The 11,736-nt window shown below is 41.4% G+C and overlaps 1 protein-coding gene across 6 annotated transcripts; it reads left to right on the top strand.

Annotated features, from left to right (window-relative positions):
* Window positions 1–230: 230 nt before the first annotated feature.
* On the top strand, window positions 231–8,085 carry LOC125512357 (peptidyl-prolyl cis-trans isomerase CYP95). Of its 6 annotated transcripts, none has more exons than XM_048677448.1 (15): window positions 231–384; window positions 1,289–1,410; window positions 1,549–1,603; window positions 1,938–2,026; window positions 2,571–2,595; window positions 3,009–3,047; window positions 3,147–3,149; window positions 3,305–3,422; window positions 4,552–4,718; window positions 4,876–5,224; window positions 5,294–5,406; window positions 5,879–6,077; window positions 6,161–6,961; window positions 7,074–7,151; window positions 7,591–8,085. In XM_048677448.1, the coding sequence occupies exons 2-15, from the start codon at window positions 1,318–1,320 to the stop codon at window positions 7,934–7,936; spliced, it is 2,475 nt and encodes an 824-aa protein (XP_048533405.1). In that variant the 5' UTR covers window positions 231–384; window positions 1,289–1,317; the 3' UTR covers window positions 7,937–8,085. The 6 variants fall into 6 exon arrangements, with proteins under 6 accessions (XP_048533405.1, XP_048533407.1, XP_048533408.1 ...); XM_048677450.1 differs by having other exon boundaries at window positions 7,597–8,085; XM_048677451.1 differs by having other exon boundaries at window positions 7,600–8,085.
* The last annotated feature ends 3,651 nt before the right edge of the window (window positions 8,086–11,736 follow it).

The raw sequence follows: 11,736 nt of genomic DNA on the forward strand, positions 1-11,736 counted from the left end.
TAACAAAAATGTAACCTTATTTCTAACGTTTGCCAAAATTAAATATAAGAAGTGTTATGTATGTTTCAAAATTTTCGTCCGTTGCAATGCACGGACATTTGTACTACTAGTTCTTTGTCACGCGTCGTGAGGATAGCAAATACGGAGTATCATCGTGGCGTCGACCCCGCAGCAGGGCAAAATCGTACTTTAGCCCCGCGAAACGCAGGGGTAGGTTAATACTGGGCCGCTGCTCCCCTTCCGCCCCCCTCCTATCCCCCTCACTCCGCTTGTGCGGCCGCGTGTGCTGCTGCTGCGGAGTTGCGGCCGCGCTCCCCCGTCCCTCCCCCCGCAGAGCCTTCGCTTCGGTACGATCGAAGCTCCGGCAGCCCGAATCTCCTTACGGTTCGTGCCCCTCCCCTGCCCCCCGCCTCCTCCTCATTTGGTCTGGACGTTCCGCCGCGCGCCGATCGCGCGCCGCGCCGCGCTTGCGGATTTAGGGCCGTTTCACGTTTCGATCTGCGTGGTCGATCGAGTGTCTCGTGCTGGTCAAGTTGCGCTGATTGAGTTGGGTCTTTGGGTTTGAGACGCGGTAGGGTTTTGGCGGGTTTTAGGGTTGCGTGGGCGTGCATGCCTCCTGATCTGGGTGAGGGGGAGCTTTGGATTCGTGTAATGAGCTGTGTTAGTAGGCTAAACTGCCAAAGGGCGCTTAGATCTCTGCTGGGGCGCTTCGATGGCTTTTGCATGATTAAACATGGCCGTCTAGCCTCCTGATCGATTTTATCTTCGTGGAAAAGACTTGTTGGAAGCTAGCTCACTTGTTGTGGTTGTGTGCTATATGATTGGTTCCCAGGCAAAGACATGGGCGCATGGCGTTTCTTGATGGTTGATTTGGACAATCATTTTGTTTTCTCTATCCTAGCTGCTTGTTTCTTGCTCTTTTGAACGGTAAAATCTGGCTTTCATGTTAAAAAACTAGATGCTTGGTTAGTAGGGATGGAGCAACTCAGTTAGAGAATGCTATGGAACCAATGCCATTTATATCTTGCGCAAGTAGTAGGCAGACGGAGGTCCTGGAAACCTATTGGATAATACATGCAGCTTCAAGCTTATGTCTTATTATGGAATGATGTCAATTAAAATAGCAGACGCTCGCCTGCTCTCAAATTATGGTTTACTTACTTGGTTGTGTGCATCTGCATGACTGATTGACTGCATGTAGAATCAGATGGTGATGGGTGCAAAATAGTTTACACGTCCCTATTTTTGTCTGCACCATTATATATATGGCTCTTCATTTTACTCACAGCTTGAAGCATCTGTGCTGGCTCCTTGACTATGACCATCGAGAAGATGGGTAGAAAGAAGAATCCAATTGTCTTTCTGGATGTATCGATAGGTGATGGGCCTGACGAAAGAATGATATTTGAGGTACACTTTCTTTTCCTTATAACTTTACATGCGAGTTTGGGTGGTATATATGAGATCAGCAACTCTAGCTGTGCCCTCAGATTTATCAAGTCTGATGATATAGTATATGTATTGATGAAAAATTCATTTTCCTCGCAGCTGTTTGCTAATGTTGCTCCCCTTACAGCAGAGAACTTCAGAGCATTATGCACAGGTAATGCTCCTTAAACATATTTAGGTGAATAGATACAAGTGCCATCCGTGCCCAAGTTACTTGTGACTGTGAAAAATTAGCTGCAGTTTTGGTTTAGAAGGTTTATTGTGAACTTCGAACACTAGTAGGTAAATAGAATGCCAAATTGCCAATATTTGCAGATTTGCTTGTTGAAACCATGTGTTGGCATAGTGGTTAAGGCATGCCTTTTGTTGTCCTAGGGCCCACATGTTCAACAGGTTGATTTTATGGATTAGCTTCATTTCTTGAGAAGTTCATCCTCTCCCTTGTTCCTGGTACTGTAGCTCTTGCTAATTGAGGTTCTGTGCTCCAGGTGAGATGGGAATTGGACAATCAACTAAGAAGCCATTATATTACAAGGGATCAACATTCCACCGTGTCATCAAGGGGTTCATGGCACAAGTAAGTTCTTCTCTCTCTCTAGTATAATTTTATGCAGTAAATGGTTTTGCATTTGATCATCTATAATGTTTTCTCTTAGGTTAGCTTTATCTTTTCTGTTTTTAGTCAATTTCCTGTTTCCCTCTCCATGATGTAGGATGCAGGGCAGATGATCTCGACTGCTTTTCTTATCATATACTCCCTCCTTCCCAAAATGTAAGGCATGTTTGACTTTGCGCGGTTTTTGATGCACGACTTTGACCATTAATATATACCAAAATACATGGATTGAACATGTATAAATGGTATCCTCGTATCTGTCTTCCAAAACAATTTTATTTCATATGTATTTATACTTAATTTTGTAAACATTGAATAAGTAAAAATCATAGTCAAAGTTATATGCGATGAAGACCAGAAAAAGTCAAGCGCGCCTTATATTTTGGGAATGAGGGAGTAGTATTTAAAGTTGTACATATTTCTGTGTTATCTACATTGTCAAAAAAGAAGAGGGAAATTTGATTGCTGTGTTACCACATTGCTAATTCTCACTTGCTTTTTCCAGGGTGGCGACTTCTCAAATGGAGACGGTGAGTTATACTATTTGTTCTTTCTTGTCTTACATTTTGTTTGACCTATTTGTTCTTTCTTCTCTTACATTATGCACAAGACCCTACCATCATATGACCTTTTTCTTCTCCTGTATCTTCCATTGAAATAAAAAAATGTGTTTCTGTGTCGGTACTTATACAGAGCATATGTATGCAAGTATGCACAAGATGGTTGAGAGATGCTAGTTTTGATAAAACTGTTATTTGATTAACTTGAATGAATCAACTTTAGTTCACTTTTAGAAATATACTTGGATAAGAACTTGATGCAGGGAAAGAGTTTCATAACAGTTCACTTCTGTGACATAAACCTCTTTTTATTCTTCCATACACATAGTAGTACCCCTGCCTGTTGCTTCATATTTTCTTATTTGTGGAAGTCATGTTTCCAGGAAATGGTGGAGAAAGTATATACGGCGAACAATTTGAAGGTATTAAGCTCTGAAGCTTAGTATGGAACCTATTCATTTAAAGTCTAATGTGCATATGTTCCATATATAATGTATTTATATAATTTGTAATTTTTTCAGAAGGTTGGTTATGCAGTTTAATGTTGCTAGTTGTAGACACACCTAAAATAACTTACCAACACATTTTCTCCCGTCATTCCAATCCTCCAAATATATCACTCATCCTGTTGTGATGGTAATCAATGTATTCTAATGACAATTTATTATTTGCATTTCAGATGAAAATTTTGTGCTACGCCATGATGACCGGGGTCTCTTGTCAATGGCAAATGCTGGACGTAATACCAATGGCTCCCAGTTCTTCATTACGTTCAAGCCTAATTCTCATCTTGACAGGTTTGTTTGGATGTGTTTCATTTGAATTGTCATGTAGGTTTCAGACTTGCACAACATACGATCATAAGATTTCGGCAACCCCGTGCCTGAGGTACCGTTATCAACAAGAGATGCGAAAATAAATGTTGTCTACCCAATCGCTCATGCAATTTGGTGTCAAAATTGATAAGATATGCTCTTCCATATTTTGATGTGCCTTACTATAGGCATTTAACTGTCATTCAGTCGACAGATTTTGTTTTCAATGCTAAACAAACTTCTGATTGAAATGTCCAATTGCATATAAAATCAGGAATAAAACCATTGCAGTCTTTCATGTGATGTTCCTAGAGGAGCACATCATTTACTTAATTTATCTATTTTGTTAGGTAAGAGTTGCCTGGCATTACTTTCTTTGTGTTGCTTGTTGGGTGCACTTGTATTTAAGTTACTGCCTGATTCAAATCTTTCCAGTATCACTTCTTGTTGAGGAGTATTTCTTAAATATAGTTTCATTGTACGATCTGTGTAATCGTTTTCCGTTTCCAACTTATGGGTGTTCTGATGCCATCCGTACTGGGAGATCTTGTTGATATACACATTGAGCCCTTGAAACTTTGAATAGTAAAAAAAATCATGGATGTGACTACAAAAATTGTGAAAAAATATGATGAATGTGTGACACTCAGAAAAGAGATCAAGCTTAAGTCTTGTTTTTGTACTATATAAGTATTTGATCTTGTTTTGGCAAAACCTTTTGCATGACCACATGTTCTAACATGTTGCATATGCATTAAAATATTTGTTTTTCTATTAAAATTAAGTATTAATGGGTTAAGACCGCATCCTCAATTACTTTACATAAATCCGTTGTGTGCAATTGTGGAATGAATGTAGTTGCTTAGTTACCTCCCTGTTGATGTGAATGTGGATGCTCTCTAGTTTCTGGGTTACAAAGTTGAATCCCAGGTATGGACGTATGGTACTTTTTAGGCTTCAAATATGGAGAATTACAAGTCACAGTGTACATATACTTTCCAAGTATCAAATATGGCAGGATTACAAGTTACAGCATATGTAGCAGGTTAACTATGGCATGATCCCCATATTTTCGTATGCTTAAGAGTTCTACTATTTTCTTACCTTGCAGGAAGAACACTGTTTTTGGCAAGCTTATTCTTGGAAATGATGTGCTGAAGAGGATTGAGCATGTTGATGTGGATGGTTCTACTAATAAGCCTATCGTTCCAGTAAGAATAGTGGATTGTGGGGAGCTTGTTGATGGTAAAGGCCGGGGATCTTTCTCAACTGAAAATGGTACTGCTCAAATCAATGATAGCAATTTTCAAATGGACTGGAGATTCTCAAATCAACTGCAATTTTCAAATTTTAACAACATACGTAGCAAGCGTGATCTAAGCATCTAATAATTCTTGATCTTTTTACCATCTTTTCTGTGCTACTATATCCACAGATAAAAAGAAAGTTAAGTCAAAGTTGTCCATTGATTCATCTGAAGACGAAGGTAATGAAGAAAAACACAAGGGCCGTCGCAAGAAATCTTTGAAGAGGAGAAAGAAGAAGAGAAGATACTCTTCTTCAGAATCAGAAACCTCATCTGAGTCTGAGTCGTCAGATTCTGAGAGTGAATCAGATTACTCCAGCGAGTCGTCTGACATCAGCAGCTCAAGTGATGACAAGCGGAGACGAAGGAAGAGACACTCCAAGAAGGATAAACGCAAGCATGGGAAAAGAAGGCGAGATCGCAGGCGCGAGAAAAGACGTAGAAAGCGTGACAGGAAATCAAAGCAGAAGTCAAAAAGGTTTGTTCACATTCCCAAATTGAACATTTCAGTCTGTTTGCTGACATATAACATAAGTTCAATTACCAGGATGGTAGAGAGTGACAGTGAAACTGGAAATGCGAGTGATGGCAGCTCTGAGGATGCCAGAAGAAAGCGGCAACGCCATGGAAGGAAATCTAAGGCCACATCTCAAATTTCTGGTAATTTCCTTTTGTGGCTGATGGATGTGCTGTACATATCTATGCATATTTGTGTTGCTTCATTTCATTTGGTGTAAGCTGGAGTAGATGTTATTAAATTGTACTAATTTCTTTCTTGGGCCATCAGCCCATGACCCATGTACATCAAAATACTGAAAACACATTATGCACCATCTCAAATCCCTAAGCATACAAAAGAGCTGCATACTGTGCCATTTAAGCCCCACAACCACAAGTGATGTGGGAGTTAGATCATGTTAGGTAGTGGTATTCAGCTACATAATAGTTATTGTTAGTCTCTGCACTCAGGCATCATTTATTACTGTCTGCATCATCGAATATGCTTGAAAGCTGGAAAATCAAGTAGTTGCATGCTTGTATTTTGCGCGATATGAAACCATTGGGGTACTTTGGTGGCATTCATGCAATTACAACCTGTCAACTACTCACTGCCTTACAATTTTCTTGCCAGCTGAAGATCACACAGCAGTAGCTGCTCTGAAGGATGCCACTTCAACTCAGGAAAAGATTGGAACACCAAGGAGTCTGGCACAAGAAGACAAATCTCCACTGGAGAATGGCGAGATGCGCACAAATGGTGTTACTGACTCCAAATCTGAAAGGAAGGCCGGTATCATGCCTGTTCTAACTGGCAACCGAAGCAAATCTAGGTTCCCTATACTTCTTCACACATCAATCATTATTTGTGCTTACTGCATCTGCAAGCAGTGTTTCATCTTACATTGATAAGCAGGAGCCAGAGCACGAGTGCTAATCACTCCATGAGCAAGAGCATGAGTGTAAGTCCCAGAAGCCCAATCAAAAGGTCAAACGTCAGCCTGGAGAGATTGGTAAGCCCGAGTCCTGTTCATCAGCGTAGTAGAAGTCCTGTCCATGCTTCCAAACAAAAAGAAAGCAGGAGCCCACCCGGACAGAGGAATATGAGCATGAGTCCTCATCGAAGAAGCCCCAGCAAGAGCCCACCTGGAAGGGCAAGCAGAAGTCCTGTTGTCCGCAGGAACAGGAGTCCTGTTGAAGTTCGGACAAGAAGCATTAGCAGGAGCTCAGCTAGGTCCTTGCAGCGAAGAAGTCCAAGTAGGAGCCCGGAAAGAACCCATGTGCGAAAAAGTGTCAGTCCAAGCCCCACACCTATGGAGAAGGGAAAAAGCATTAGCCGAACTTCTGCAAGATCTCCACTCCACAAGGGTTTTAGCCGGAGCCCTGATATGCCTCCCAGAAAGACTACAAGCAGAAGCCCTCAAAGGAATGCTCATAGAAACTTTAGCAGGAGCCCTGTGGGATCTTCTAGAAGAAGCTTGACCCCTGTACGAGGTGGTCGATCTCGCAGGAACGCCAGCAGAAGTCCTAGCCCACCTCGCAGGGCAGTATCACCACCCAATCACGGTAGGAGCCCATCTAGGAGTGTCTCTCCCGATGGATCAAAACGCATAAGAAGAGGGAGGGGCTTTACTCAACGTTACTCATTTGCCAGACAGTATCGTTCACCTTCTGTTGATCGTTCTCACCGCTATGGTGGAAGAGGTGATCGTGACAGGTAACTTATTTAACTTTATTTTCTTCCATTCTGGAGAAATTACTGTAATATCTCTGTAGATATCAGTTACCAAGATACTCTTGAAGAAGTTACTGTTATATCTCTTCTGCAGGTATATCAGTCACAGGGGCACTCGTTATCGATCACCTCCAAGACGATACAGAAGCCCACCAAGAAGAGCATCACCAAGGTATACTGTATTAACTATTTAGAATGATTGCACGTACAACAATTGGACATATGACTATTCCGAATGATTGCACATACAACAATTGGACATGATTTTGTCATGATATTTTTATCTTATAAACAATTAGGAAAAGGACATCTAACTTTGTTATCTCTTAATCTTCCAATTCCGACCCCACACAAATGATGTAATTGAACGTTCAGTTTCTGCATTATTACAGACTTGTAAGGAAATTTGTCGCAGTGTATCAACTATTGTGTTATCGGATAAAGAACATCATGTTGTGCTTGCATCTTCTTGACACAGATTTTGTTGATTATTGTGTTGTGTGGTGATGAACATCTTTCAACCAATTATACTGCAAGTTTATAGCACATATGTATAGCCTAGTCTAGTGGAAGGTTAAATTTCATATTTCTCTTGTTTTTCCGCTGTGGAGGTCTAGCAGGTACAGAAGGAGGAGCCGAAGCGTGTCACGCAGCCCACCAGCTTATCGAGACCGTGCAAGGGGAGGTGGCTACAGCAGGAGTCCAGTACGTAGTCGTTCGCCTCCTGCTGGGAAACCAAGTTCCCGAGGTGATCGTGCACGGTCGCTCTCCAGGAGCAGGAGCCTGTCTGGGTCAAGATCAAGGTCCCCACCACCTGTGCAGGATTGCTCCCCCCTTGCCTCCCCATTTCCAAAACATGCAAGTAACGACAGGTCCCGGTCTATGTCGGTGAGTCCTGAAGGGAAGAAGGGTTTGGTTTCCTATGGAGATGGCTCCCCTGATTCTGCTGGGAAGTAGGGGAAAAAGAAAGAAGGCATTCACTAGCTGTTTCCCCTGCTGTTGTTCAGCTCTGTTAAAATGTTACATATGTGATTCGAGATGATTTTGAATTTGGTTGAATTATCTTTGGACAACTATAATCTGAGGTTAGTCTATGGTTTTGTTAATTGCATGCCAACATTTTCTTGTATCAATCCTTGTTAATGGTGCGAATCATGGTTTTTATCAAAGCTGCTACATGTAGTAATCCTACACTTTTGACAAATATGGACACTGAGTCCCTTATGATCCAGCCTGAGTTATCTTTGGTCTCATTAACGATCTTGAGGTTTAGTATGTAGCACGTCCGTATGCTATATATGAGCTGTTCCTATTTGTCACATACTACAAATATCACTGATGGTTTTAGGCTGCGTTCCCATTTTGGAGTACATGTTTGGCGCTAGTTATCAGCTTCCGATAGATGCTTACAACTGCATGTCCACCCAATTTTGGGTATAATATTACTCCATCCCAAATAAGTGTTTTAAGTTTATTTCAACTTTGTACTAAAATTAGTATAAATTTGAGACACTTATTTTGAGACGGAGGAAGTACAAGTTAATTGTTTCATTGTAGTTCAGATATCTTAAACTGAGCCTCTCATCGTTGCCATTGAATGATTTTAAAAGGTTCAGTGTCATTGGGTTTTCCAACACGCAATTGTCGTGGTATATTGGTATCCAGTTGCATGCATCTGGTCCACTATTTCTTGATTGTTTAAGACGATACTTTGTTAAAATGATACACTAGCTTTCTTTTTTGACATTTGATCCCTCTATTCATTCGTAAGAATCATAGCATCGTTTACAACCATGTGATCACATCCTTTGGTACAGAGCCCATCCAGAAATTATGAGGAGAAAATTTAGCAATCCTAACAGTTCATGTGTGACCTGTTGAAGATGGGGCTTGCAACAGAAGAAGAGTTACCCTCTTGAAGTGCACTTCTGCATCCAACCGTTCGAGCAAGATTCAACCTGAACCTCACTGCTATGGCTTCAGCCGTAAAAGCATCATAACATATGTCCATTTTCTCATTTGCTGCAGCAATAAATTTCCCATTGTGGTCCGTATAGTTCTAATTGTGTCTTCCAGTGAATCAATATCAAACCGAACATCAACGTTCAATTTGACGTACCAGTTCCTTGGTTTTGCCCAATCAATCTGATCGACAAGGACGAAATTAGCAGCAAGAGCTTTCACCATCAAATTAATTTGGCTTTGCATTTTGTACTTCTGCGCCCCCACCACAAATACCAAGAAGCAGTTTCTATTGTTTCTTTGAATTTTGGTAGGCCGAGGACTTGAACATCATGGTCCGGCAAACTGAGGAGGTACTCCAACACTACCTTAGTGGTCATGTCAATAAGAATCGCCTTCTTAATAACATCATGTACACATAACAAGTTTCAAACTCCAACAACCAATTGGCATTCAAACAACAGATGCCGAATATTGTCGCCTTGTCGGTGCTCAAGTTGCAGGCTGGGCAGGGATTGTAATATGTCTGTCTGCTAGGATACATGACATGGGATTGCGCTGTGCAAGGCTCTCCAAATAAAGATTTTGATCTTTTATGATTAGTGAAGGCTCCACACAAAATCCCATGTCTCTGTAGGTGTCGAAGAACTCGCAACAGGCTGCAATTTGTGCCCACATTGATCTTACCATTCCACATGAGGGCAGAATGTACAATTCATGTACTGGGAGAGGAATGGTCAAGATCCTTTGAGCATCTACATGCCAAAAAGTTTGATTCACAAGCTCTTCATCCCAGTCCTGTTCATGGATCAATAAGGTCACAAACACAACAATTTGTGCCATATTGATGTTCCCATTCCACATGAGGGCAGAATGTACAATTCATGTACTGGGAGAGGAATGGTCAAGATCCTTTGAGCATCTACATGCCAAAAAGTTTGATTCACAAGCTCTTCATCCCAATCTCATGTTCATGGATCAATAAGGTCACAAACACGAGAGACGAAGTGATTACCCCTATTAGTTATCACCTTTTTAGAGTGTGATTGTGGAATCAAGGCGTCCTCCCAAATTTTATTTTTTTCACCATTACCAACTCTTCAAATGTGAGCACCCTTAAAAATTGTCCACTCCCGCAATTATACTTTGCAATGTATAAGAAGATTTGTTCTTAAGGGTAGCATTCAAAAGATCTCCATCATGATAATATTTGACTTTTGAGGATCGACACACACACAAAGAATCAGGATCATCAATGAGCTGCCAAGCCTGTTTAGCTAATAATGCTAGATTGAAGCAATGGGTATCCCTAAATCCCATACCGCCTTTACACTTTGGGATACACATTTTTCGCCACGCGAACCAATGCATTTTCTTATGTGTTGCATCACCCCCACGAAAATGAGACATCATGTATGTGATTTCTTTGCATTTTTTAGGAATTTTAGAGAGAGACATCGCATAAGTTGGGATAGCTTGTGCAACAGATTGGATTAGAACCTCTTTACCTCCTAAAGAGTCCACTTCTCTTTCCATCCAGTGATCCTGTAAGTGCATCTAGTGCCCCTTAGTGATTTTGGTGTATTGAAGACCTATAGTTTAAGGGACTAATGAGTTTGCGAGTGTACACAGGTCTATAAGTCTATGGGGAGTTTGATATTTACGATGAAAGTCAACCCCATAAAAATGTATGTCTTCAGCAGAAGACTTTGACAGTGAAGAAATTGGCGTGGTCCTGAAGATTTGATATTCATGCGAGATTATGAAGCGTGAAGACTTTTGTTTCCGTAGTTTCTTTCTCTTTCTTGAGTCATAGGAAACACCGTACTGTTAAAGGGGGTCGAGGTAAAACTAAGGAAAAGTTTCCAAGTGATGCTCATCTCAAAATCCTACACCTACCAATCCTTTCGAGTGAAGCCATTGGAAATCTCATGTAGTTCAGTCAAATTTCTTCAGTGACAGAGACAAAGATCTTCTGTTCTCTAAGGAATTTGTTCTGACTGAGGAGTTAGGAATTCGCCAGTGCGGATTGCCTACAAGTGAGGAACATGAAAGCCCTGAAGAATTTGATAGTCAAATTTCCCACCGTTTCTGTGCTATGCGCCAGCTGTCCCAAAATATCTACCCACCTAACGGTCATATCATTGAAGGTCATTTATGTCTTATCATGTCGGGCTGCTCCCTTGGCTATACATAGCCACCCCCTACAACCACTAGCTGGTTGGATGCTCCGCGAGAAACTGACACTTGTCATTGAGAGCATCCCATCCTCCGAGGACTTTGAGCGAAAATCATCAAGTGAGGAAAAACCGCAAACCCCCAACCAAACACCTACCAACCCAAAGTGATTGAGCATCACTGATGAGATTGTTCCTATGTGGAACCGACGCTTATTACCTTTGAGGACTATGCATCCTCCAGACGGTTAGGCGTTATGGTCTAGAGCATCCAAGAGGAAATTGTGGATCGCCGGGTGACCGAGTCTGTGAAGGTTTGGAAGTCACCTGAATACTTACCACGAGTGATTGGGCGAGGTCTGTGTGACTTTAGCTCAAGGAGAATACGATGAGGACTGTGTGTCCTTAGGTTTAAATACCTAGCCGCTCCAACCAGACCTACGACTGTCACAACAGATGGAACTGGTCTACCAAATCATTATCTTCATTGAGCTAACTGGTTCTATTTCCTCAACCCTTTAATTTCCTCATTACTGTGTTGTTGTACCTGATCGTTACTATTTAAAGACTTTGACTGAAGACTTTCTCAATTTCCTCAGTTCAATTTCTTCAGTCACC

The sequence above is a fragment of the Triticum urartu genome, chromosome 6 (assembly GCF_003073215.2).
Source record: "Triticum urartu cultivar G1812 chromosome 6, Tu2.1, whole genome shotgun sequence".
NCBI lineage: Eukaryota > Viridiplantae > Streptophyta > Magnoliopsida > Poales > Poaceae > Triticum > Triticum urartu.

Coding starts and splice junctions, on each gene's coding strand:
- LOC125512357 (XM_048677448.1), top strand. CDS start 1,318: ATGACCATCGAGAAGATGGGTAGAAAGAAGAATCCAATTGTCTTTCTG. Junction 3,423..4,551: donor CCTAATTCTCATCTTGACAG/GTTTGTTTGGAT, acceptor CTTACCTTGCAG/GAAGAACACTGTTTTTGGCA. Junction 5,407..5,878: donor GGCCACATCTCAAATTTCTG/GTAATTTCCTTT, acceptor TTTTCTTGCCAG/CTGAAGATCACACAGCAGTA.